This window comes from Abrus precatorius, unplaced genomic scaffold, assembly GCF_003935025.1.
Source record: "Abrus precatorius isolate BTA unplaced genomic scaffold, Abrus_2018 Scaffold10, whole genome shotgun sequence".
Lineage (NCBI taxonomy): Eukaryota > Viridiplantae > Streptophyta > Magnoliopsida > Fabales > Fabaceae > Abrus > Abrus precatorius.
The window spans coordinates 33,806,134-33,831,430 of NW_020874292.1; the positions used below are offsets into that span (position 1 = coordinate 33,806,134).

General features: G+C 32.2%; 3 protein-coding genes and 1 pseudogene across 5 annotated transcripts; 2 read left to right on the forward strand and 2 right to left on the reverse strand.

Moving 5' to 3' along the window:
- The first annotated feature begins 1,780 nt into the window (after positions 1-1,780).
- On the forward strand, positions 1,781-7,490 carry LOC113866383 (aldehyde dehydrogenase family 7 member A1). Its single transcript, XM_027501287.1, has 15 exons — positions 1,781-1,926; positions 2,007-2,145; positions 2,447-2,533; positions 2,681-2,812; positions 3,137-3,209; positions 3,373-3,395; positions 3,489-3,552; positions 4,168-4,213; positions 5,245-5,425; positions 5,819-5,995; positions 6,088-6,252; positions 6,418-6,558; positions 6,645-6,742; positions 6,851-7,000; positions 7,088-7,490. Exons 2-15 carry the CDS (start codon positions 2,011-2,013, stop codon positions 7,140-7,142), a joined length of 1,527 nt encoding a protein of 508 aa, XP_027357088.1. The 5' UTR covers positions 1,781-1,926; positions 2,007-2,010; the 3' UTR covers positions 7,143-7,490.
- Positions 7,491-9,110: 1,620 nt separating this feature from the next.
- On the forward strand, positions 9,111-11,686 carry LOC113848050 (adipocyte plasma membrane-associated protein-like). Its single transcript, XM_027477416.1, has 6 exons — positions 9,111-9,405; positions 9,496-9,708; positions 10,096-10,166; positions 10,381-10,617; positions 10,919-11,051; positions 11,216-11,686. Exons 1-6 carry the CDS (start codon positions 9,223-9,225, stop codon positions 11,486-11,488), a joined length of 1,110 nt encoding a protein of 369 aa, XP_027333217.1. The 5' UTR covers positions 9,111-9,222; the 3' UTR covers positions 11,489-11,686.
- A 1,421-nt stretch (positions 11,687-13,107) lies between these two features.
- Positions 13,108-15,800, reverse strand: LOC113852332 (annotated as a pseudogene).
- Positions 15,801-17,402: 1,602 nt separating this feature from the next.
- Positions 17,403-24,522, reverse strand: LOC113872779 (ATP-dependent DNA helicase Q-like 3). Of its 3 annotated transcripts, XM_027510598.1 has the most exons (20): positions 24,405-24,522; positions 24,142-24,316; positions 23,800-23,907; positions 23,670-23,677; positions 23,483-23,566; positions 22,908-23,048; positions 22,794-22,828; positions 22,317-22,400; positions 21,788-21,876; positions 21,209-21,361; positions 21,024-21,120; positions 20,717-20,720; positions 20,452-20,601; positions 20,291-20,380; positions 20,130-20,195; positions 19,923-20,056; positions 19,306-19,403; positions 19,084-19,211; positions 18,689-18,795; positions 17,403-18,260 (listed from the first exon to the last, which is right to left on the reverse strand). In XM_027510598.1, exons 1-20 carry the CDS (start codon positions 24,498-24,500, stop codon positions 17,819-17,821), a joined length of 2,289 nt encoding a protein of 762 aa, XP_027366399.1. In that variant the 5' UTR covers positions 24,501-24,522; the 3' UTR covers positions 17,403-17,818. The 3 variants fall into 3 exon arrangements, with proteins under 3 accessions (XP_027366399.1, XP_027366416.1, XP_027366408.1); XM_027510615.1 differs by lacking the exons at positions 24,142-24,316; positions 24,405-24,522 and having other exon boundaries at positions 17,737-18,260; positions 23,483-23,570; positions 23,800-23,905; XM_027510607.1 differs by lacking the exons at positions 24,142-24,316; positions 24,405-24,522 and having other exon boundaries at positions 17,737-18,260; positions 23,483-23,570; positions 23,670-23,895.
- Positions 24,523-25,297: the final 775 nt, after the last annotated feature.

Sequence of the window (25,297 nt, forward strand, 5' to 3'; positions counted from 1 at the left end):
GTCTAATTTAAAAAATTTATAATAATTACATATTGTTATTATTTTTTTGAAAATAATTATATATTGTGTGTGTCATTCATAGACACATTTATATATTATAGAAATTTAGAATGTTACGGATCATCTCCTATCACTTTTATCGTTTCATGAGGCAACTTTTACTGTTTTAAACTAATATATATTTTGCTTATTTTGTTTATGATTACTTTGTTGATCTACAATCTAATTATGTCCCAAACAACCGCACCACTTCTCCAAAACAGTTTATGTGAAAAATAATAACAAATTTTATAATATAATTTATATCTGAATATATTTTTAGTTTCATAAAAATAATGAATATCTTTTAATTTTTAATTTAATTTCATAAATTTTAAATAAAGTAGAGTTTAAGAAATTAAATGAGCAAAGAATAAATTAATTGAAAACATTATTATCTACCAAAAAAGTAACTTTTAATTGGTAACTAAAAATAAAAAATATTAATATGAATTACTTGTTTCAACTACTTTATCAGACAGTAGTATTAATCACATTATATAAAATATTTAAAAATTTGTTTAAAAAAATAAAAATTCAATTTTTATATTTATATAAATTTAAAATATATTTTAATTTGTGTCTTATTGTGTGTTTTTAAAATATTGATTAAATAATAAATAAATAATATTTTTATTAAAAATTATATTAAAATCATTAAAATACGGGAAAATTATATTTTTACATTTTAAAATATTTTTAACATTTTTTTTTATTTTTATGAAAATGAAATGGAGAAAGACATTGATTAATGGAGTTTGTTTGTTAAATAAAGGAAGATTTTAGGCTGAGTGAAAGAAGACATTACACATGGCAACGATACGACAAAATCCTATTCCGTGACAACCCACGTAAGTACTTCAATTTCACTCTCAATGATATGACAGTATCATTATCTTGTGCAATGTTTTTCCCTATTTTGTCCGAAACGAAATCGTTTTTTGTTAAAAATATATAAAACTGAGTCAAATTTCATTGTAATTCATCTGCACTGAATCAATAAAATTAAGGTATTTTTTTTTATCAGTTTAACCTTAATTTACATGAATTACTAATTTAAAATTTATACAATACTAGTAACTATATCTATTTTTATACTGTTTAATAATATAATTTTAAATTAATTATTATATTAAAATTTTTAATGACATAATATATATATATATATATGTAAACTTTAAACTTAATTTAAAATTATTTAATATTTTATTTATAAATATTAAAATTAATATAATATATACTGTTAAAATATATAAAAATATATAATTATAATTTAACAGAATAAAAATTATATTCTATATCAAATTATTTACAATATAAAAATAAGTATATTGATGTATTTCTTTAAATAGCTCACAGTTGACATAATTTTGATAGTTTTAGATATCAATTAAAAATTATCATTTGAGCAAAAATTGTAAAATACAAACTTTGGTTTAAATCATGGTTTGGGACTTTTTTTACTATTAGGCTAAATTCAGTACTTTATTAATACACATTAAAATTGAAGATCATCATATTAAGGAATATCAGTAGAGAAATATTCAATTTACTTTAGTTAAATATTTGAATATTTATTAAAATATTAAATAACTTCTATCATTAGTATAACAGGTTCTTTTTTAATAATTATTAACAAGTTTTTTGTTTTTTTTGGAACATTTTGTGAGCTTTAAAGTTTGAACTGATACATGTTTATACGCAACAGCGCATTTTGCATTTGTAAGAAATCCTAGAATCTGAAATAACTGTTCTATTTTGATGTCATCACTGTTCGTTCTTATCAGGGTGACCTAATAATATTGTTTTTATATATCATCATCTGGGAAAGTGAGCTATATTGTAGAAATCTCCATCACTTTTTCCCATCACTGTCTCTGTAAGACTGTGAGGAACTAACTCTATAAATTCAGAAATTTTATTTCCACTATCATATCTAGTTTCATTTTATGATAATTGAGTTGCAGGGAAATGGGCTCAGATAACAAAAGCATGGAGTTTATGAAGGAGATCGGTTTAGGTTCAACCAACATTGGCTCTTATATTAATGGTCAATGGAAAGCCTCTGGTTCTTCTGTCACTTCTCTTAATCCTTCTAACAATCAGGTTCTCTCTCTCTCTCTGTTTTGGAATTCTTCACATGTTTGGAGAATTGTTGAAGGCAACTTTGGTATACTCCAACTTAAAAGTAAATTGTTTTCAAGTGACAATTCGTCTTAAGTTGGATGTGATTCAATTGGGGGCGAAAGAAATTTTTTTTTTTAATTGATTACTTATTTTTATTTTATCAAACCTGAAACCTGAGGGATGAAGTAGAACGATGTTGAGCTGAGTTGTTATGGTTTGTGTGGCTTTTTTAGATTTTGTTGTGATGCATGTGATATAATTGTTCTTGATTTGAAATCAGACTATTGCTGAAGTGACTGAAGCAACTTTGCAAGATTATGAAGAGGGATTGCAAGCTTGCAGTGAAGCAGCTAAGATATGGATGACTGTGAGTACTTTTTAAAATACTTTATTATTATTATTTTGGTGAGTTCTATGTTTGTGTTTTAGTTCCACGTTAGAGTTGCAGTAGCCCAGTGCTGCATCTACGTACTATTGGAAAATAAATGAGTATGCATTTGTGATGTTGTTGCAGATTCCGGCACCAAAGAGAGGTGAGATTGTAAGACAAATTGGTGAAGCATTAAGGGCCAAATTGGATCCTCTGGGTAGGTTGGTGTCTCTTGAGATGGGAAAAATTCTTCCAGAAGGAATTGGGGAGGTTCAGGTATCAGAAATCTCTTCATTCTGTGTCTTATATTCAGTGTTATGGTCAATTCCTTGTATTTTAGAATTGTTCAATATTCACTGCATCTTCTTGTCATATTCCCTATACTTGATTCTCCGAGGATGGTCACTTTTCAAGGGGGTATTCCATAAATGTTTGATGCGTATAGGCTAATTGGCAATTCTGCCCTGATAGCATTTTAGTGCTTTTTATAATTATGCACAAAACTAAATGAATCATCTGTCCTGTGTAAAAGAGAAAATATTATGTGAAAAATTATTTGCACATATTATAATTTGTAATCTTTCATTCTATCCATTACAGGAAATTATCGATATGTGTGATTATGCTGTTGGGCTAAGTCGACAATTGAATGGATCAGTTGTACCATCAGAACGTAAGATTGTTTATCTATTTGATAGTTCATCTTTCTTTTTATTCGATCTTGTTACATGTTAAAAATAATTTGTAGTTAGAGATAGGCTTTTATTTTGATATTACTCTCTCTCTAAGGTGTTCCAGTTTTGAGTTATTGTTTTCTTTTGCTTGTCTTTGTACAGGTCCTGATCATATGATGCTTGAGGTGCATATTTAAAATATAATTATTACCTGACTTCCTTACCATTTTATATCAGGAGGTATAATATTAACTTTAATGCATGCTTTTACATCACAGTTGTGGAACCCACTAGGAATAGTTGGTGTAATCACTGCTTTCAACTTTCCATGTGCTGTTCTAGGTATGCTTTACTCATACTACCTCAATGCGCAGAGCAACAAATTCCTCTGGATCTTAGATATCATATTGACATTATATATAATCAGTTAAAAAATGCGAATGGATTCACTAGTGTCATTTGGTCATCTAATTTTAGGCACATATTATATAAACTTCATACATTTATCTAGGAGTGATCTTAAATTGTAATCAACTTGGTCGTGGAATATCTTTCTGATAAAATTTTACTTTATCATCATTTCACTAATCTTGCATATTATCCAATTGATCACCACATTTGGCTCACTTTATATTATCTCTGTTCTTCAATGCATTTCCATCTGGTTATATATTATAGCTTTTGTTACTCGTTATATTCTCTTCATATAATTCCAAAATAACTAAGAATAGGTATTGTGACTTCAAATCTTTGTCAAGCAAACATACTACTGGTGTCATTATTGATCTTTACTTTAAATCAGTGGTTCATTTCCAACATATGTAAGCAGATAACTAACTCTTGAAGTCTTTCCATCTATTTTTACTGCATTCTACATCATATGATCCACTCTATACTCTGAAAAGTTTTTGATGCTTTTATTGTAATTAAAACTTGTTCATTTCCATTGTGCCTCAGGATGGAATGCTTGCATTGCATTAGTCTGTGGTAACTGTGTTGTGTGGTAAGTCAATATATCTATCTCGTCTATTTGATGAGATTAATCAACTGGCCATTTTTAAGTCAGATCATGATTGTTTTGTTAATATTTCATTGCCTGTATGGCCTGTACAATATTTTTTCTTTATTTGCATAAGTGATTGGCTTTGATTGTGGTATCTTTTGCAAAATTGGTTGGACAATACTATATGTACACTTCAAATCAATTGTTGGTCTTGTGTTCCACCATTGTCTTTGACTTGAATGATAGTTAAACTCTCAACACTATTTTACCAATACTTCAGTTCTGGACATTAATGTTTAGAGTATGTATTTTATTGGCACCGATTAATTCATTTGTTCAAAAACATAGATGGTGACATCTTCCTTGAATTTTAGGCTTTCTCGCAAGTAACCTGTTGTTGGGGCAGTACACCTTTTGGATGGATATATAACCTAATTTATTTGTGTTAAATGAATATATAGAATAATGTTATTTCAGAAGAAGCTAGGAGTTTTGAAGACAATTTAACCTCCAACTTCTCCCCTTGCACTTCTAGTGACTTTTTTTTTCACGTGGGGCAAAAATCCCAATGACATCAATCCATGAAGCTTACCCAGTAAGTGGGATAAGGCTTGGTAGGGGTCCTTTTTTGGTTCATGAAATTCACGGTAATGGTTAAAGTGCTATATTCAATCATCATTGAATTTTGATCTATCTACATAATGGTTGCATACTTGATGCTTATCTCTATGGTGCTCTTACCACTCCATTCAGTATTCAACCACCCCCCCCCCCCCCACACACACACAAAAAAAAAAAAAAAAAGGTTCATAAAATATACACTGCCAAGAAAGGTCTATTAGAAATGATGATCAAATCATGTTAGTTGGTGCTAATTATGAACTATATGACCTCTCGGCAGATCTCTTTTGAATTTTTCTGTGATATATTCTCACTAGTCAGCTTCATCTGGAGTGTTTCAAATTTTCAGTGACAATTGTGTTATCTTTTTAATTTAGTTTTTTTTTCTCTGATTACCATGTGCATTAAAGGAAGGGTGCTCCAACAACTCCTTTGGTAACTATAGCTGTGACAAAGCTAGTAGTTGAAGTTCTTGAGAGGAACAAATTACCTGGTGCAATTTTCACCTCTTTTTGTGGAGGTGCTGAAATTGGTCAGGCAATATCAAAAGACACACGCATTTCTCTGGTTTCATTTACTGGAAGTTCAAAGGTACTTTCTTCGTGTACTTGGTAGTTTGACATAATGTTTTAAACGGGCAACAAAATTAAACTAACCGAATGGTATTTATAAATTTGTATGTTGTGTTAAAGCTTAAAAGATGTAGTTGTCACCTGAATGATGCCTAGTTAGTGCCTAATAGTACTAGTGGTGCAACTCTTATTGCATTAACTTCTTATTAAGATATCTGATACACTAGAACATCACCTCTTTAGTGTAACTATCTCCACGTTTCATGCACTGTGAATCTTGTATGATGCTCTTGCCCCTCTATGAAAACATTCTATTTAGAGAAAACCGTGCAAATGCTTACTTGTTTCAGAATGATTTGGAGATTAAGATCAGTGCTTTTGAGTTCATAATGAATGGTTCCCCTTTATATAGGTGGGCTTGATGGTCCAGCAAACAGTTAATCAAAGATTTGGAAAATGCTTGCTTGAGTTAAGTGGTAACAATGCAATAATAGTTATGGATGATGCAGACATCAAGCTGGCTGTACGCTCTATTCTGTTTGCAGCTGTGGGTACTGCTGGTCAGCGGTGTACAACTTGCCGTAGACTGGTATTAGAACCAATTTTAAAAAAAATTCTTATGCTGTAATATATGGTTTTTTGAAGGTATATTTATTTTAATTTAGCTACCTTGCACTGCAGTTTCTGCATGAGAGTATTTACACAAATGTACTAGATCAACTTATTGGAGTCTACAAACAAGTCAAAATTGGGAACCCCTTAGAGAAGGGGACTCTAGTTGGGCCCTTGCATACTCGTTCCTCAGTTGATAACTTTGAGAAGGGCATCTCAGTCATAAAATCTCAGGCATGTTTCTTGTCACTATTTCCTAGTTAAATATTTAGTTGTGTAACTTTCCATATCTTATCTGTTATTTTCGCCAATAGTATATATGCAAGCTTTTTCGCATACATGATTGATAATTGTTTTCTGTAAGGAGATGGGTGATTTACTTGATACTCTGATTATCAGGGAGGGAAGATCCTAACAGGTGGATCTGTATTAGAGTCAGAAGGAAATTTTGTACAGCCAACAATTGTTGAGATTTCTCCAGATGCTTCTGTAGTCAAAGAAGAATTGTTCGGTCCAGTTCTATATGTGATGAAATTTCAGGTAGTTTATTTTCTATATCTCCATTTATTGGACTTGTTTCTTTTGGTCTTTAGTTTATGATAGAAGTTCACAATTTTTCTGCTTAGACTCTGGAAGAAGCAATTGCCTTGAACAATTCTGTACCTCAAGGATTGAGCAGTTCAATCTTTACAAAAAGACCTGAAGCTATATTCAAATGGATTGGGTAAGTACTTGCAGACTATTTTGTCCTACCCTTCAAAAATATTCTGTAATGATTTAGAGCTGCATAAATAGTATATTTTGCATGTTCATGAGTGTGATTACGATGCAGGCCACGAGGTAGTGATTGTGGTACAGTGAATGTGAACATACCAACAAATGGAGCTGAGATTGGTGGTGCCTTTGGTGGAGAAAAGGCAACAGGTGGTGGTCGTGAAGCGGGTAGTGACTCCTGGAAGCAATACATGAGGCGTTCTACTTGGTAAGTCTTAGTTGAATATATGATACTGCATTGATCCTCATTTTTTGTGCATGCTCGTGATGACATTGTAATTTCTGTCCTTGGCAGTACCATCAATTATGGAAGTGAACTACCATTAGCTCAGGGGATAAACTTCGGCTAGTAAGTGTTCCTTGCACACGAGGATGCTCAAATGCAATTTTGCATCCAGAAAAGAGTTTCATAGGAGATTTAAATCTGGCTGACATGAGCTGAATGTGTTGTATTACTAGACATGCTTGCTGTAAGAATGGCACCTTGACATGCTGGCATCAATTTATAACATTATGTTAAATAAAGGTCAAATAAATTGGGTGCAAAAAGTCTTATTTCTCAATCAAAATGTTTGATATTTAAATATGCTAATGAAGTGAGGCTATTTGTGGTTATGTTAGGGAATGTTGCTTCCAGTTGTAGATTGAGCAACTTTGGCATTTAACTGGAAATTTAATAATTTAATTGGGTGGTATTAGATGACTGTTCGGGGACAAAGTTACCTTTTTTTATTTATTCATAAACGTATATTCCATTGATTAATTTCAAAATATACGTAAACAGCTCATTTTGATGGGGCATTGCAAAAATAAAAATATTCATAAAAGAACATCAAAATCAATTTTTTTCAAAGGAGAAGAAACAAGTTACAAGAAGAGATGTGTAAAAACTAAAATATAAAGTGGCTTACATAGAAGGGATTAGGTTGTTTATAAAAATCTATAAAGATTAAGTGCACTTTAAAAAATATAAAATCAAAGGAGGTTATATGTAAACTTGAGAAAGAACTTTGATCATAGAGAAGCGCTTCTAAATAAAATAAAATAAAAATAAATGCAAGTTCTTTTAGAAAGAAAAAATTTACCATATTTATATTTATATATTCTTGACATAATAAATTTTAAAATATTTTTTCTTTTAAATACTAAAAATTAATTTTGTAGATTAATGCAAATAAAATCCTTGGTTATTTTTTTTTATGTGAACTTGTATGCCGATTTAGAAGTACACACCCAAATTTGTTGATGCCAATGATGATATAAATTAACGATGGCAATTTTCAATATTTAGAAATGACTTAAGCCATGACAACGTGTTTTTCACGATTTTCTCCTAAAAATTTTCTTTTATTAGATAAGAAAATAAAATACAGATCATAAAAAAAATAGATAATGTGTTTCCTTTATATAGAATTTTAACTAAACTTAAAAAATGAGGTTTACTTTTGTCGTTAGATGATTCAAGACGTAGACAAAAAGAGTCGAATAATAAGAATAAAATAAAGCATGGCTAAAATAGCCTTTTAGTTCAATTAGAGTTTTAGGTGATAAAAATAAAAATAAAAAAAGGTAAAAATTCAAAAATTCACAGTTAAAGCCAATCAATGTAGAAAATTTCTTAGAAATAACTATATGGCTTTGAATTCTCTGTTGTGTCAGAAAAATATGTGTGAATAGGTTCAGGTTAATCGAGCTGAAGTTATTTTTCATAATCTTATCTTCACTTTTTTAATAAAAAATGATAAATAATTATTTAATTTGTTCAATTAACTTAGAATACTTGCATTTTGGTAGATCTATCAAGAGTGCAGTTCAACTATTTTTCTACCTAAACTGGGTATATGGACTTTGACCTATAGATTGATCCGTGAAATTGCAAGTCTGAATCTAAAAATAAATAATCAATTTAATTCTGAATTTCTACGAGTCAGTTCATGTAACTTCGGTATATTACCCTTTCCAGGACATTAAGTACACACCCAAATTTAAACCCAAATTTAATTCTGATATGGATTGCAACACGATCACATCATTACAAATTTGAAATATGCACTTTCTTTCTTTATGAAAATTTACCTTTCTCTCTTCATCAAAATGTTCTTTCGGTGATCTGTAAGATTCTTCTAACAATATTATACTCAAAAAACAAAATTCTGAACGTCACTTTAAAGATGTAATTTTCAGTTCAAATAACACTGCTTTACTTGTGCCCACCTACGTGAACAAAATATAGCAGAACAGTCCAAATTTGTTATGGTTGACAGATATCAGAACAAACAGGCACAGCTTTAATTATGACCACACATTCACACATAGTTATCCGTACACTTGTGGAAAATTTTCTTCACCTTTCCTTTAACATATGATCATAGACTTCGATCAATACGATTATTTTACACATTTGGATATTAACACATTCCACATCCCAAAATGCCACCTTCCAATACGATCAATCTACCTTTCTCTACTGGAAAACGTTGCGTAACAGTGAGCTCAAGCTTGGTTCTAGCAGTTTTAGTTGCTCTCACAGTTCAAGTCTTCTACTTCTCTCCCATAGATCCAATCGTGCTTCATATAAAACCCGCTACTTTAACCAAAAACAACAAATTACAGGTGAAGTGTTAATAGTTCTTGAATGGTCTTGTGGTGTTAATGAATTAATGTTTACTTATTTTTGCTATATACTAATTAGTTCCTTAGCAGAATATCATTAAAATTGGAGAAGGATTTTTGAAGGACCCAGAAGATGTTTGTGTGGATAAAGAAGGGATTCTCTATACAGCTACTCGAGATGGTTGGATTAAAAGATTGCGTAAGAATGAAAATTGGGAGAATTGGAAGCATATAGATAGTGATGCTTTGCTTGGAATCACAACCGCAAAAGATGGTGGCCTCATTGTATGCGATGCGGCTAAGGTAACATAAACTCTCACTTGCAAAAGCGAAACCATGTCTTCACATTACACGAGAAAGGCATATTCTAGTGTTGGATATTGAATTGCAAGAAGAGCATAGTCACTTTTCAGTCTCAAGGATTCAGCTATTAACTTTTGGATTTGTTTAAATTATCTCATATGATAAATAATCCTATCTTAAGTACAATAAGGCGATTTTGTCTATAAATAAATAAATACAAAGTTCATATAATTTAAATTAAAATAATTTAATTTTCTTAGTTTACTTAAGATGGAATTATTTATTTAATGGAGTAACTTCAACAAAACCATAACTTTCTTAAAATCCTAGAAGGCTCCATGGTAAAATATATGGTAAAAGATTAAAGACATTGATTATGATTTGCAGGGTTTGCTCAAGGTTACAGAAGAGGATGGTTTCAGTGTTCTCCTTTCACAAGTAAATGGTTCTCAATTAAGGTTAGAGTGCCTGACAAACAATATTCATTAGTAGATCGCTTGGGGTTTTGTTCGTTCTTTTGTTCCTACCACAGGGTTGATTATTCCCTTGTGACCAGTTTTTTTTTAAAAAAAAAACTTTGATTTTTTTTTTACAAAAGAAAACAACATAGATTGTTCTAAGTAGTAAGGTTCACTTGATCATCACTATGAATTTTTATAATGATTGAACCAGGTTTGCGGATGATGTGATAGAAGCATCCGACGGGAATATATATTTCACTGTTGCTAGTAACAAATTTGATCTTCATGAATGGTTTCTGGATATGCTAGAGGCAAGACCCCATGGACAACTTCTCAAGTACAATCCCACGTCAAACGAGACCGTTATTGTTCTTGATAATGTGACATTTCCCAATGGTGTAGCACTCTCTAAGGATGAAGATTATCTTGTGGTTTGTGAAACTTGGAAGTAAGTAAATTTTTAATTGAACTTTTCTCTATGCTCTCAGTTAATGCATCTATTGTCACTTGTAAGCATCAAAACAATGAAATAATGTTATTTATATCTCTTCAAAAACATAAAATAAAATAAATCAAAGGGACAGATAAAAGGTACTGGTAAGTGATTTTTTCTCAAAATTTAAGTAATGAGTATAAAGGATACATATTGGAGCATATAGAGCTATAGAAAAGGCATTATTGTTATTCTATATTGACGCACTTTCTATCATCTAAACTTTTTTTTAATTATTTGATTTTTTTTTTATTAGATATAGATGCCTCAGACACTGGCTAAAAGGAGCAAACAAAGGCATGACAGATATTTTAATTGAAAACCTTCCTGGTGGACCTGATAACATCAATCTTGCTCCTGATGGGTCATTTTGGATCGCTTTGATTCACGTAACATTGATATGAATTCTTGGCCATATAAAAAGCAAATGATTATTGCTTGACCACATGCTCACTAAACTCAATATGATAGTAATCTAACTTTATCAAAGATATTTATCTTTTTCAAATACTTTTTAAAATTATATCTTGAGCTTTTCTTAATATTTATGCAGTTGACTTCTGAAAGACTTGAGTTTTTGCATTACTCTAAGATATCCAAGCACCTGGTTGCTTCATTTCCAACGCTAATAAACTTGGTCAATGGTGCAAGGAAGAAAGCAATGGTGGTGAATGTGGCAACCAACGGCAACATAATCAAAGAGTTTGATGATAATGATGGCAAGGTGATTAATTTTGTAACTTCAGCTTTAGAGTTTGAGGACAACCTTTACCTAGGTAGTCTTAATTCCATGTTTATTGGAAAATTACCACTTTTTAGTACATGAACTAGTGAAGTTCAGTCCTCATTGAATAATATAGTATGTTTTTGCTTAGGCTAAGTCAATGTAGGAGAATTAATCCTATCTGTCATGTAAATTTGTTGTTCGCTTTTGTTAGTTATAAAATTAGTATTTTATCGATGTGTAAAAATCATGACAAGTGCTTGGGTTAATTTAATCAGAAGGATAAGTCAAATATTGTTCTCTTTAGTATTAAAATTCAACTTTAAATTTTTATTATTTGACTCACGAAAGAATCAATTTTCATGTCACAAGCATAAAATTTATAGTAACCTGAATCATAGAAGTGCATAATGAATATTTTTTTTAATAATAGCAATTATTAAATATAACATTTATTATGAAAAATTAATATATTAAAATATTAAAAAATGAGTTCACTAAACCTTAATTTTGGTACTCTAAATTTTCATTCTAATTCAAATCGTAAAAGTATAATGAAAGGTTAAATTATTTCTTATGATTTTAAAATTAATACCTTTTTTTCCAAGTCAGAGGTTCTAATCTCTTAAAAATTCTCAACTAGAGCAAATATGAAGTTTTAGAATTCATAAAGCTTTATAATTGTTGACTTTTATTCTTAGAGTACCACTAATTATATTGCTTTATCTCTAATCAATTCCTAAACCAATTTTCCGATTGCAACCTATAAAATGTTCCTTTCTCAAAATAGAATTTAAGTTAGGCATATTTACTAAATTTTAAATTGAACTAATTTATTCATTAAATTTAACAAATTTACTCATTTTAAATATGAATTTAACAACTATTTTCTAAATTATAAATTTAACATGTATTAATTTAAAAAATTAAATAACAACTTGTATAATTTAAATTATATATTAAAATTACTAAAAATTAACAAGTATTGCATAACAATTACCGATAAATTTTAAGTTAAATAACATATTAATAATTTCAAATAAGAATTTAACAATTATTTACTATTAATTATAATGTAAATTACAAATAACTATTTCAAAATTTTAATTTAACAAAAATTTCAAAATAAAAAAAGTATAATTTATAAACTATAAATTATTAACTTATTCCGTAACTAATCGTATAACAGAAATACTTGATGAAAGAAACTGTAAACGGAAAGCCAAAAGTATGTTATTGACTGAAAATTATGCAAACAATATTAATTAAACTAATATATTTTCTATCTCAAAACATATAAAAATAACATAAACTTAATAAATAATTAAATTAAATATCTTATATAAAATATATGAACAAACTCTTACAATATAAAAGAAAAATGAAGAGAAAAAGAAACAAAGGGGAGGATACAGTGGGAAAGGGAATAGGAAGGCGATGACTGTTGGGAGGGAAGAATGCTCCAACGTGACAGCACCTGCAGACTGTAGTAAGTTTTGTTTACCATCTTCAGTCTTCAAGTGAGGGTGAAGCACAAAGATGAACTCTAGTTTCAATGACTCCATGTCAATTGGATTTGATAGTCAACACTAAATCCTTAATTTATTTATATAAGCAACTATTATGATGATCAAGAACATTACACGCTACAAGGACAATGAACAGAATGCAGTTCCACTGTTAAACAGACAAAATATCTGTTGCTGTTGGTAATCCCAAGTTCATGAAATCCATCTATCACCAACTTGAGGGAGAGAAGAAACAAGATCACCACATTTTTCAATCTGTAGTGTTTCTAAAGCAGCAAGGTGCTCAGGCAACTGTCCCCTCAATTTGGGACAATCATTTATTATAAGATCTTTAAGTTTAGGAAAAGCTTCATATTTAAACGAATACCACTCCTCCCAACATGGCATATTATGAAATGACAGATACTCCAAGGACAAAAAGGGTGTTTCTGAAAAAGAATGACCGTTATCATTCTTGTAAAATTCGGCACCAACAGTCTCAAGCCCATTAAAATTTGCAATCGTCAAGGTCTTGAGAGAGGATAGTTGTCCAAGTGAAGGAAGCATACAACAATTCCTACAGGAGTAAAGACTTACACGAGTCATACTGTGGTAGGAAGAATGTCCAACCCAATCTGGAAATCTCGTACCCCAGTAGTTCGTGATGGATAGATATTCTAGGCCATTGTGAGGTTGTAACTTGTCATATACCTCTCTTTCAGCATGCGATGAGGTTGTATTCAAATCACTAACCCAAGAGCCCAGCAAGGACAAACTTTTTATGAAAGTCTTGTCCATTATTCTTGCCTCTGCTGCTTCGTCACTGTCAGTAACATTTTCCAAGTCACTAATCAGTAATGATTCCTGAAGATTTGAAAGGTCTCCTAATTGCTTTATGCCATTATCCTTATGTTTGCCCACGACGAAGTTACTTAAAAATTGCAAATGTTTTAGTTTGCTAATTCCCCCAGGCATCTCTTTCAAAGCAGTTCCGGTTATATCAAGATGTCGCAAGTTTGCAAGACTTTGCAAGCCACTTGGCAACACAGTTAGTTGTACACAATAAATCAGCTTCAATGTTTGTAGATTGTACAATTTACTCAATGATTCTGGCAATGTTTTGATACCTGTCTTGGAGAGATCTAAGTAACGAAGATGGATCAATTCACCTATTGAATCAGGCAATGTATCAAGTTCCCGACAATCGTTGAATGACAAAACTCTTAGGTAATTGAACTTCGATAGTATGATCGAAATGACACTTTCAAAGCTGAACGAAGGAGGTGAAAAATTGACTTGCAAAAAAGTTCTCAAATATTTTAATTCATCAATAGCATTGAATTTTTTTGAGATTGGATGACTCAACCTTCCATATGACAGATGACGAGTATGAATCTTAATCTTGTCAACCGTCCCAAGTTCCTCTGACCTAAAATAGAAGTCTCCAGCAACAGATATTGCTAGGTCATGCATCAGATCATGCATCACGTAAGACAAGTAGTCAACAGGGTCATAATACTTTTTGAAAAATAATCTGGAAGCTAATTCATCAAAATATTCAGCACCTACTTCTTCTAAAGTCTTTCCTTTCTTTGGCTGCTCTAAAAGATCTTCTGCCATCCACAGTAAGATTAATTCATCTTTTTGAAATTTATAATCCTTGGGATACAGAGAACAATAAGCAAAACAACTTTTCAAAGGTGGAGGGAGATGGTAATAACTTATTCTCAATGCTGGAATGATCTTACTGTCATTAGCAGAAAACTCCCACATTTCATTGGTGAGTACAGCATTCCAATCCTGGACATTGGGTTTTGCTCGCAAAAGGCCTCCAAGTGTTTGTGCTGCTAAAGGTAATCCCTTGCACTTCTTAACAATCTCTCGACCAATATTTTCTAGAATCAAATTCCCATTAGTTTTGGGAAAACACGCATGATCTGCAAACACCGACCAACACTGTTCATCGGACAAATGATTTAAATGGTAAGGTGGGGAAGTTTGGACAACGGCAGCAACCTTTTCACTACGAGTTGTCACGAGAATTTTACTTCCCTTAATCCCATATTGAAAAGGTGTTTTAAGACTACTCCAACCATCATAATCATCACTCCAAACATCATCCAGAACAAAAAAGAATTTTATTCTTTCCTTCAAATCAAGTTGAAGTAAATCTAGATCCATCTTATTACAAACACCAGAGGTAAGTGACTCTATTATAGTCTTTGTAGTCTTAACAATATCAAATTCTTCAGAAACACAAACCCATGCTTTCAAATCAAACTCCTTCATCACGTTCTCATTGTTATACACCCATTGGGCTAAAGTGGTTTTTCCAACACCACCCATGCCCACAATAGGGATCACAGATATTTGATCATCAGTATCATCTTTTAATATATGAATAATTGCATCTTGGTCAATCTCCCTGCCATATATATTCCCTTTGACGAGAGAAGTAGAGGGAGTCCTCCAAGAGAAGTTCTCCCTGGGAATGTGTTTGAGATCAAGGATATACTTGCGTTTTTCAACATCTCTATTCTTCTAACAACCTCTTCCATCTTATTCACAATCTCCCTATTATGGGAATGAAGAAAGCGAGGGAGAAAGTTACTAACCTTCTGAGTTGCAGCTTGGGTGAAAACACGATCTAACAAGTCATCAGCTACATAGACAGCATCCCTGAGATTATGGAGCCAGTTCTTGACACTTGGGTTATTGATTTGCTTCTGCTCAGCATCAATAAGCAGAACTTCAGCAGCACACAGAGCATTATTCAACCTTTGCAGCAAGTCTTGGTCAAGGTTATTTCCTTGGATCAACTTCACAAACTCAGCTGAAGACACCCTCTCCAAAACAACGTTAATGAAAGCAGAGTGAAAAGCTCCACCCACAAGTGCTTCCGCCATGATTGATCAAACTAGAGGATAGCAAATGGTAGGAATAGCAGACACTCAATTTTTGTTAACAAAAAGAAATTGACTTAACATGGTGATGTGGTCAACGTCAACGTGATTAGACATAACTTTATAAAATGAGTATTAGTGGAATTGCCGGATGCCTCTGAGCCAATAATTGACATTTGTTGGAAAGATGCTCCCACATAAATCATAAATCAGATAATTTTCCCAAAAGTTTAACTTTTTTCGCTTTGCATCAACCGCGTATAGTCTTTTTATATAAGGTTATATTCTTTCCGGTCTTTTGTATATTTTTTTAATAAAATTCCGCCCATTAGATTTTATTTAATATACAAATATAAGGTTCATATAAATAATTCTCACAATCTTACAATGAAAACTGTTTTTGTTAGATATGATATCATGCACCCAATTATTTTTTCAAAAGAAGTATGTTGGCAAATTATAACTATAATTTTTTTAAAAGAAATACACCAAAGGTGTAGTTTGCTTTACATACACCAGCTAAAAAAACAAGTTGGTGTGTATGAGCACTAATGATTTGTAAGCAAGCCTACTTACTTTTAAAAGGATTGTGTTAAAAAGTGATAATTATGGTTTTCTAAAAATATACTATAAGGTATAGCTTGATAAAATACCCCTTCCAAAACATAGGTTGGTATACATCAGTAAATAATACACAAATGTTCTTTTGTATATACTTTGGTAAAGAATGTATCTCTTTTGGATAGTAGTTCTATTGAACTATTTTTTCATAAATACAGATGGCCTATGAAAAGTTGGCTATTATAAAGACTACTATATATAGTAGCATCAAGGATAGTTTCCTCGTTGCTAGTTATAGGGTCTCCATCAAGATCAGCTTTTACGGCAATAAAAACTCTGACTTTCCTTTATCTATAAAATAAATCACCACCCATCCTTTTAATTGGTCGAAAATCTTTGCTACTAAAATATTGACTGTGACTTCTTTTATGTAATTATGTTTTGTGTGTTGTGCAGTAGCAACCACTGTTATACGTTGAATAGTGTTTATTATGTGATATTCTGGTTAGCCATTTATGTTCCAATCATAGATGTTATTTTTCCTAAAGCTGTTAAAGTTGGGATCGGTTTCTTCTAACAACAAATTTAGTGTAATGTTTTGATAAAGTTCAAACCACCTGTGTTCGATGTGATAGGCCCCCAACTCATCATATTCATTGGACCTCTTGTGATCAGTTAACTGAAAACATAACCTCTTAAAACAAGAAGAAAGTAATGTAGATTGTTTTAAGTAGTAATATTTGAGTATATTACAACTTTATTAGAGAATAAATCCTAATAAATTTTTTTCAAAGTACAAAATACAAGCTCAGCAAATTTTATAAGGACCAAAAGAAGTAAAAAAAATATTTCATAATGTTATCAGTTAGTCAAAAATAAAAACAAATAGATGTCCAGCAAGAAAAGAAAGTGCAGTGTTATTTTACAAATAGGTATTAAAATAAAATTTCTTCGTAAATTTAAAATGGCGGACTAGGTATATCAACCTCTTTTTGGTCTGTTTATAAAATCACAAAGATTCTAAACTGCAGGTGACATGTGGTCCTTAATCAGCGTATGAATAATAATAAGTAAATGCAGAGCATAGTCATAAAATTACAACAAACGGACATTAGCATATTTACATTGAGTGATTTATCTCATTAACTTCAAAAAGTAGCTTTTGTAAAACTAAAACGCAAGACTTGAACATGATTTCGCTCTTGAGAAGCAAATTAGCATTTAACTGCTGATGCAGGACTGTATCCTTAAGGCTTATCACCTATTCAAGACTTTGCTCCAGCAAAAACACTGCATCAACGGGTTTTGAAAGCTCAAATGGACATTTTGCACACTATTATTATAACAAAAGGACGAAAATGATTCAGATGCAGTGCTATTTGTTTGACAAAAACAAAAGTTGGCATTTGACACATCGCAACAAAAATCCAAACTCTTTAATAGTAGCTACAAGAGTCAATCTACTGTATCCTCATCCTCTTTTCGACGCTTGATGAATGCTTTTTTGTGTCATCTAATTGGCCCCCTTCGGTTTTCCTACTATTTACAAATTCAGAGAAGGATGGTATTTGTGGCAACTTGGTATTAAAAGAACTTTCCATAGGCACAACACACGGGGAAGTTTCTGATCTAGCATTGCGTGAGAGTTCATTGCTAGTATCTTCTTTTGCGCAAGGATCTAAAGCAGGTGGCGGTGTGAGGGGCTCTTCAGCTTCAGACAAGACATTCGTTGAGGTGGAGGCATTAATTGCACAAAGTCGGTTCTTCAGATCAATAGAACTTGCAGTTGCCACCCACCTTACAGTACTTGCCACTTGTGAGTAATAGAATGATTTACCAACCTTGCCATATTTCTTGTAGCATTCATCTTCAAGAAAAGATGCTGATGTTTCTGGTTCAACCCTAAATAAATGTTTTAAAAGAAGAAATAAGGAAATAGCCCCCATCCCAACTGTCATTGCTGCTTTTAGTTCAGGGGTAGGGAAGGTATACTGAACACAAGCTAATAAACAAGAAATTGGAACTATAGAACTGCTTTAGCTGTGATATAATTTAGATGTGGTATTTATCATCATCACCATCATTATAATATGTCGAGAGATTTATTTCTTGTGATAAAATAATTTGCCTATGCCACAATTATTATGTGATCTTTGAACAAGGTGCTATTGCATGTTAAATAAGTTGCACACTTATTATATAGGAAAAAACATGTTGAGAGACTGAGTGGTTGATTTTCTGTTGTGGAAGGATGAGAGGGGTGATAGAAGAAAGAACTCATTTTTCAGTTGGTATAAAGTATAAACAAGCAAGAAGGATGCTAAGCGTACTTGAAGTTGTCAAGCCGTTGCTGAGCCTTTATTAGAGCATTTTGTAACCTTTGTCTGCTTGATCCTCTCATTGTATCAGAAATAGCATTTCTGTCAACTTTATTGCTCTGTAAATAAATTCAGATAAGTGGGTATGCAGACACAAAAGCGGGAGTGGGTAACAATTTCTGTTGGATTGATCTTAAGTGCATTGAACTAAGAATATATATAAGCAGAGAATGGATCAATGTAAAAGAACTGTTCTGCCTTTCCCACAGATTGCTTAACAATTTCTGTTCTGGTACCACCCAAAGGTTCAAACCATGGAAAATAGAATGAGGGATAAGGGGAAATGGTAAATATATTTTTTCGAACTAACAGTATGGGTATAAATGTATAATCCATTAAAGATATACCTGTCTTTCTGTGTTCTTATTTCGATAGAAGTTTTCTTCCGCCTGCTGTAACAAAGCAAGCTTTTCATTTACCCCCAATCTGGATTGAAGCTTTGACTGGGCTAGGTTGTTGACAACCTCATTACCATCTGCCAAGGAAAATTCATCCACATGAATGAATAGAGTAATAATCAATCCTTCACCCCAAGTCTTAAAAACAGGCAACTGAAACAAATTTGGTACCACCATCTGAGTCAGATATATCTTCCTCTGATCCACTTGCTTCCTCATCCCGATTCCAGAATTCAGATAACCGTTCTCCATCAATTGCATCAGTGGATCTGAAAATTGAAAGTTGTGAATAAATCAGAAACTAGGCACCACCTACTAGGATTAATTAATATAGTACAAGGAAATCACCACAAACGAATTATAAGATGCACAAGGAATAATCATATAGTATTACTAAGAAGTCAGATCTAACAATCCTTATGTTGCCGGAAACTACTAAAATATTTTGGGTTTCATTGTCTTAGTTTTCTTATCCTTTTAGTTTTAGGCCTACAAATAAGGGGAAAATCACATGGTAGGTCCTACAAAACCACATGCCTAATGGCATGACCATGAGCCAAAGGCTGTCTTAAAGTCCCATCCCATTCCATCTTTATAGGCACTAGCTATATCTGATATCTTTATGTGAATTACACTAAAATTAATCATAGTCTGCCTATGACACCTACCCATTTTATGATTTGTTATAACACAAAATTAGCAACTCGTATATACCCATTTGTTTTCGTTAATCAACTTTTAAGTTTAATTCCTAATGCATAAGAGGGTCTTTTACACATAATTAGCACCTGGTGATAAAAACTCGAGAAGAACCATTTTTCTGGTGTAGTGCACAAGCAGTTGTGAGATCCTCCAAATATCTGGCAATTAAGTTTGGATGGCTGCAGGCATCACATGTTTTTCCACATAGTGATGTCGTTACCTGATTTGAAAAAAGACAGTTAAATATAGTGTCAAAATGAAGCATGCCACATATTACCTGCATATTTCATTACCTGCTCCCCAAAACTCTCAAGAATTCTTTTTCTACGACATCCAGATCCTTCACAATATTCAACCATCTACATATTTTAATTATAGATTTCATTACATAAATACATAATGGTATAGTGCATAGATACTGTGTTTAAAAAAAATGCTGGGATTTAAATGTCACCTGATTGAAAGCAATCAGGGACTTTCTGAACGACTCTTGTGAATTAGATGGTTGTAACTTCTTGCTCCCTGAGTTGCTTAATATAAATTCCTGACACACATAACAATTTGAGTATGCAAATCTAATAAGAAAAACAAGATCAAAGTATCAAGTAAGCCAACCATTCTTTTGCGATCATCTATCCCATAGTACAACAGACTAGTAGATGGCAATTGATCACGTCCTGCTCTGCCTGACTCCTGATAGAATGCTTCCATTGACTTGGGAATATTGAAGTGGCACACAATTCTGACATCCTTTCTATCAATGCCCTGATAAATTTAATCTTAACTATTTATTACTAGCAAATCACGAGTGTAATAAAAATTACAATATTAGAACCTCAAATAGAAGTTTGAATCAAACTAATAGTAAATCACCACTTACCATTCTGAATGGAGGCCAAAGGTTCAGTAACTATATGCAACAAAACAGCTCCATGCAGAAGAGTATAGGAAGCAAAGAAATAAATGTCACAAATCTCATAAAAAAAAGATTCTTAGCATCATTACTAAAATTAGACAAAGTTGTAAATTTACTGAAACCTGTGATATATTTGTGCAATTATGCTCACTCCACTACTGTGAACAGGGGCCAAAAACCTATCCCCTCCCAATATATAATCGCATGCTTCAAAAGAAGTAATTGCATGCAACTTAATACAATCATGAAAAGGGAAATGTGGAAAACAAACCCAAAAGCAACAGTGGCAACAACAACTTTTATCTTGGAAGAAATCCAATCATCTAACACAGAAGTTCGCATTTTATTATTCAGTCCTGCATGATAAGCTGAAAAGACCCAAAACAATATATGAATATTGTATCAACTGATAGTTATAGTCAATCAATTTGCAAAAGCAACAAAATTATGTATTACCAGCACATGAAATGCCACTCTGGGATAGATGAGTTGACAAGTCATCACACATCGATCGCTCAAGGCAGTAAACTATTGCACAGATTTCTCCCATAGATTTGAGTGTATTAGATAAATCAGCATAAGCATTATCCAATAGATCTTTGTATCTAACTGCATCATAAGAAATCAAGTCAGAATTGTTTGAATTCATAAGTAGCTGTATCTCATGCAAAATCAACATCCAGAGGAATTCACCAATAAAACTCATGCCATAACTTGAATGCTTAAATTAAATTTACTGGTTTGGAATTGCAAGTATTTCTCAAAGATGTTAATATTTTCATCCTATCTATTTTCATGCAATTCTTTTGCTTTCTTCTTTCCTCTGTCATTGTATCTTGATCAAACATACTGCAGCAGGCACAAACATATATGTAGTACAAGTCTTGATTTATTATTGATGTGTGTCACATTACAAGTGAAACAGGACAGTGAAGTTTCACCGTTACTAAGATGCAATTTATGACATACAAGTATGGTGAAACTAAAAGTTGAATTGATTCATGGCTGCAAATAACACGGTAGAGCAGGACTGACCTTCATAATATATATTAGGACGATTAAAAGAAGACTTAAGTATTAATGGATTTTGCATCTGCAAGGATTCAACTACATCCTTCTGGACCCTGAAGAAAACATATAACCAAGGAATCAATGCCACAATGTGATCCTCATTACCCTCCCTTCAACACATAAAAAATAGATATCAAAATGAAAGAGAATGCCTGCACCAAGAAATTACATGGAATGTGCAATGATCATTATGGTAAGCATACCATGTTCTTCGCATATGAATATATTTAAGCCCTAAGCCCATATAATAATTCCATAATAACAAATCCTCTCATGATACAGTTGCATCATCATCATCATCTGCCTACCAGAGAATAACAATTGCAGAACTCCACAACAATTGGCAAATTGTTGTTCCAGAAAACATAGATACAGTTGCAAAAGCATAGGCTTGAATATGAAAGCAATGATCATTGCACATTAATGTACACAATAAATTTAAAAATAAAAAAAAAACTAATTTTATCAAAGAAAGAAAATTAAGAAGACTCACTTAGGCACAGCTGTGGCAGTCAGAGCTAATATTGGTACATCTGGTAGGTGGCTCCTCAAAGATGAAAGCTTACGGTAACTAGGTCTGTTCCCAAATAAATAAGGAAAATACAATTCGGTATCATGACAATAAACTCTAACCCACGTGTATATAAGGGAAAGTAAAATGCACGCAAGAAGCAAATTAAACTCTCAGATACTGAAAACTCAGAAGGACAAAGATAACAGAAAAAGACGAAATAGAATTCAGTTGGTCCCCATTGACGAATAGGATAAAAAGTAAATATAAAAATAAGCATATATACATGTTAGCAGTAACAAAGAGAGGATTGAATCTAATTAGGCATGGCACTAGGGATATATTAACCATATAATAATATCATTGCCCTAACAGAAACATACAGATCCTATAATATAACCATGAACAAATTACAGCATGACAAACTCCAATTGGCTAGATGCAGGATGTAGGACAAACCTGAAATCATGACCCCAACTTGAGATGCAATGCGCCTGAAAATTTTTCAGAAATAAAATAACCAAGAAAATACCAGCAAAAACAGAAATTTGAGATGGTCTTTCCAGTTCACACCTCATCTATGGCAATGAGACTTAGCAAACCCCTGGTATAAATCTTTTTCAGCTTTGACATAAAACCTGGTGTTGCTATCAACTCTGGAGTCACATATAGCAGCCTTGTAGATGGTTTTCCAGAATCAAGGTCCTCATGAATCTTAAAACATAATGAGAAAACACACTCCTTAATTAATAATACTAGGGAACAACTGAGGAATTTGTTAAATTACAGTTACACTACACATACATAAGAATTTGGCATGTATCCTTTCCCTTCTCCCAAACAAAACAAAGGAAAAAAATTATAACCAATAAAATCAGGATTCAGGGATAAGAAATCCAGGAATTTTAGTGGTATCATTGAGAAGCTTGAATTTTCGAGACACATTATCCGTTTAAATCCATATAAAACCAAACTACCTCAAATATAAACCCCAAGATTTAAGAAAATAGTATTGAGAGATTACCATAATTATTATATTAGCTAAACTTCTACTTCACGTTGATATACATAGATAAAGTATTTGCAATAAAGAGGGTGAGCCTTGGCACAGAGATAAGGGTGGTGCCTTGTGAGTCCTAGCAATTCACCTTTACTTTTGCATCTGTCGTTTTTGTTGAGGAGAGAAATTCTGCAGCAATTCCTCTCTCCTTTAATGCCATTACTTGATTTTCCTAACTTAAGAGAAATTAAAAATGAGCCAAAACAAACTCTTAACTCAGAAACTCAACAAGTCTGAAAAAGCAACTAATTCAACAAAATTCAAAGGATGCCTACCATTAAGGCTGTCAGCAGAACAAAAGTCAGTAATCACAGCTATGTCCTAACATGCAAAACCAAGAGACTTATCAAGCAGCATTAAGCTCGGCGGAAGACACAAACTCTACAAAAGAAGAACACGATTCACCTATTAAAGGACAAACAACAAGCACAATTCCTGTTTTTGCCAATGCAGGAATCTGATAACACATCGACTTGCCTCCTCCAGTTGGCATAAGGCAAAAACAATCTTTCCCTGCAACCAAAAACAAAACAAACCAACAAAAAGAGGTCAAAATCAATGCAAAATTCCAACTTAAACTGCCATTCTTCAAATAAATTGTCACTCCTCTTTCCCTATTGCAAAGAATACTAGTTGAAAATTTACTACCAACATTTCTCTGAAGGCACCAATTACTACCATACAAGAAGGAAAATGATAAAAAAAATCCAATTTGCTATGCTTATAGAAAGAAAAAGGTGAAAGGACCTGAGAGCACGGCCTGAATAGCGTCCAATTGCATGCCCCTAAAATCAGGGTAACCAAAATGCCACCTTAGAAGCTTCACCAACGCTTCCTTGCTACTCAATACCTTTTTCTTCGTTTTGTCCGCATTGGCGTCGTTCAGTAGCAATGGCAACTTCTTCTGCATTTCGATTCCAACCTGCAAAAACAAAGGTAGCTCAATGACCGAAACAATTTGAGAATAAAATGACTTGAACGTGCATCCAAAAAAAATGCAAAGTGGGGACCTTTGATCGAAGGGTTTCGCGAGCGGTGCCGTTAGTGGGTTTTTCTTCTTCCCGGAGAGTTCTTCCAATTGGGACAAACTGAAACTGCATCTCCATAAATTGGGTTGGCCTATTATAGATGCTTCCACTGCGCGAGAAGGTGTCACTCTTTTTTGTATTACTCTCAAAAAATAAATTTTTATTTTTAAACTATACTAAACATTATTTCAAAAACTAAATTCTGAAAATAATAAATTATATATAACTAATAAAAAGGATGGTGTAAAAATTAATTTCTAAACAAAAACATGAGAGAAAAACTCGAAACTTGTTTTGTAGTTAACTGTTTAAACAAAATTGCAGTGCATGGATAAAAAGTTTGTTGTTAGTAAAGAGTTATTCTGTGAAATTAAAGTCTACCCATTCTTAGAATTAGTCACAAATGTTTTGGCATGTGTCTCTTGTACAATACCACATCAATTGATCTATCTGAGCCTTTCATCAACTTAAAGACTTATTAGATCTATTTTAGGTAAAGGATAGAGTGAAAGTGCTAATTTAACGATGAAGTGAAAGTATGAAAACTTAGAAAAGTACTATAATGTCTAAATTAATATGTATTTTAATAGAGTAATAATATATGAAAGGAATTACATGACTAAAATATAAATGAGTCACAAGTTTAATATGTAAATGAAGTTATGAAGTAATTCTAACATAAAATAAGTATCTTAATTATTGTATATTCTAAAAGTCCTAATGTGTGAGTTGATGAATTTAAAAGCATGTTTGTTAACTATTTAAAAATATAAACAAACTTACTCTAAGTTTTTAATTTTTTATTTTTAGTTGTAAAGAATATTATAAAATATAAGCTAAATGATTTGTCAAGTTTCAAATATTCTCAACCCAAT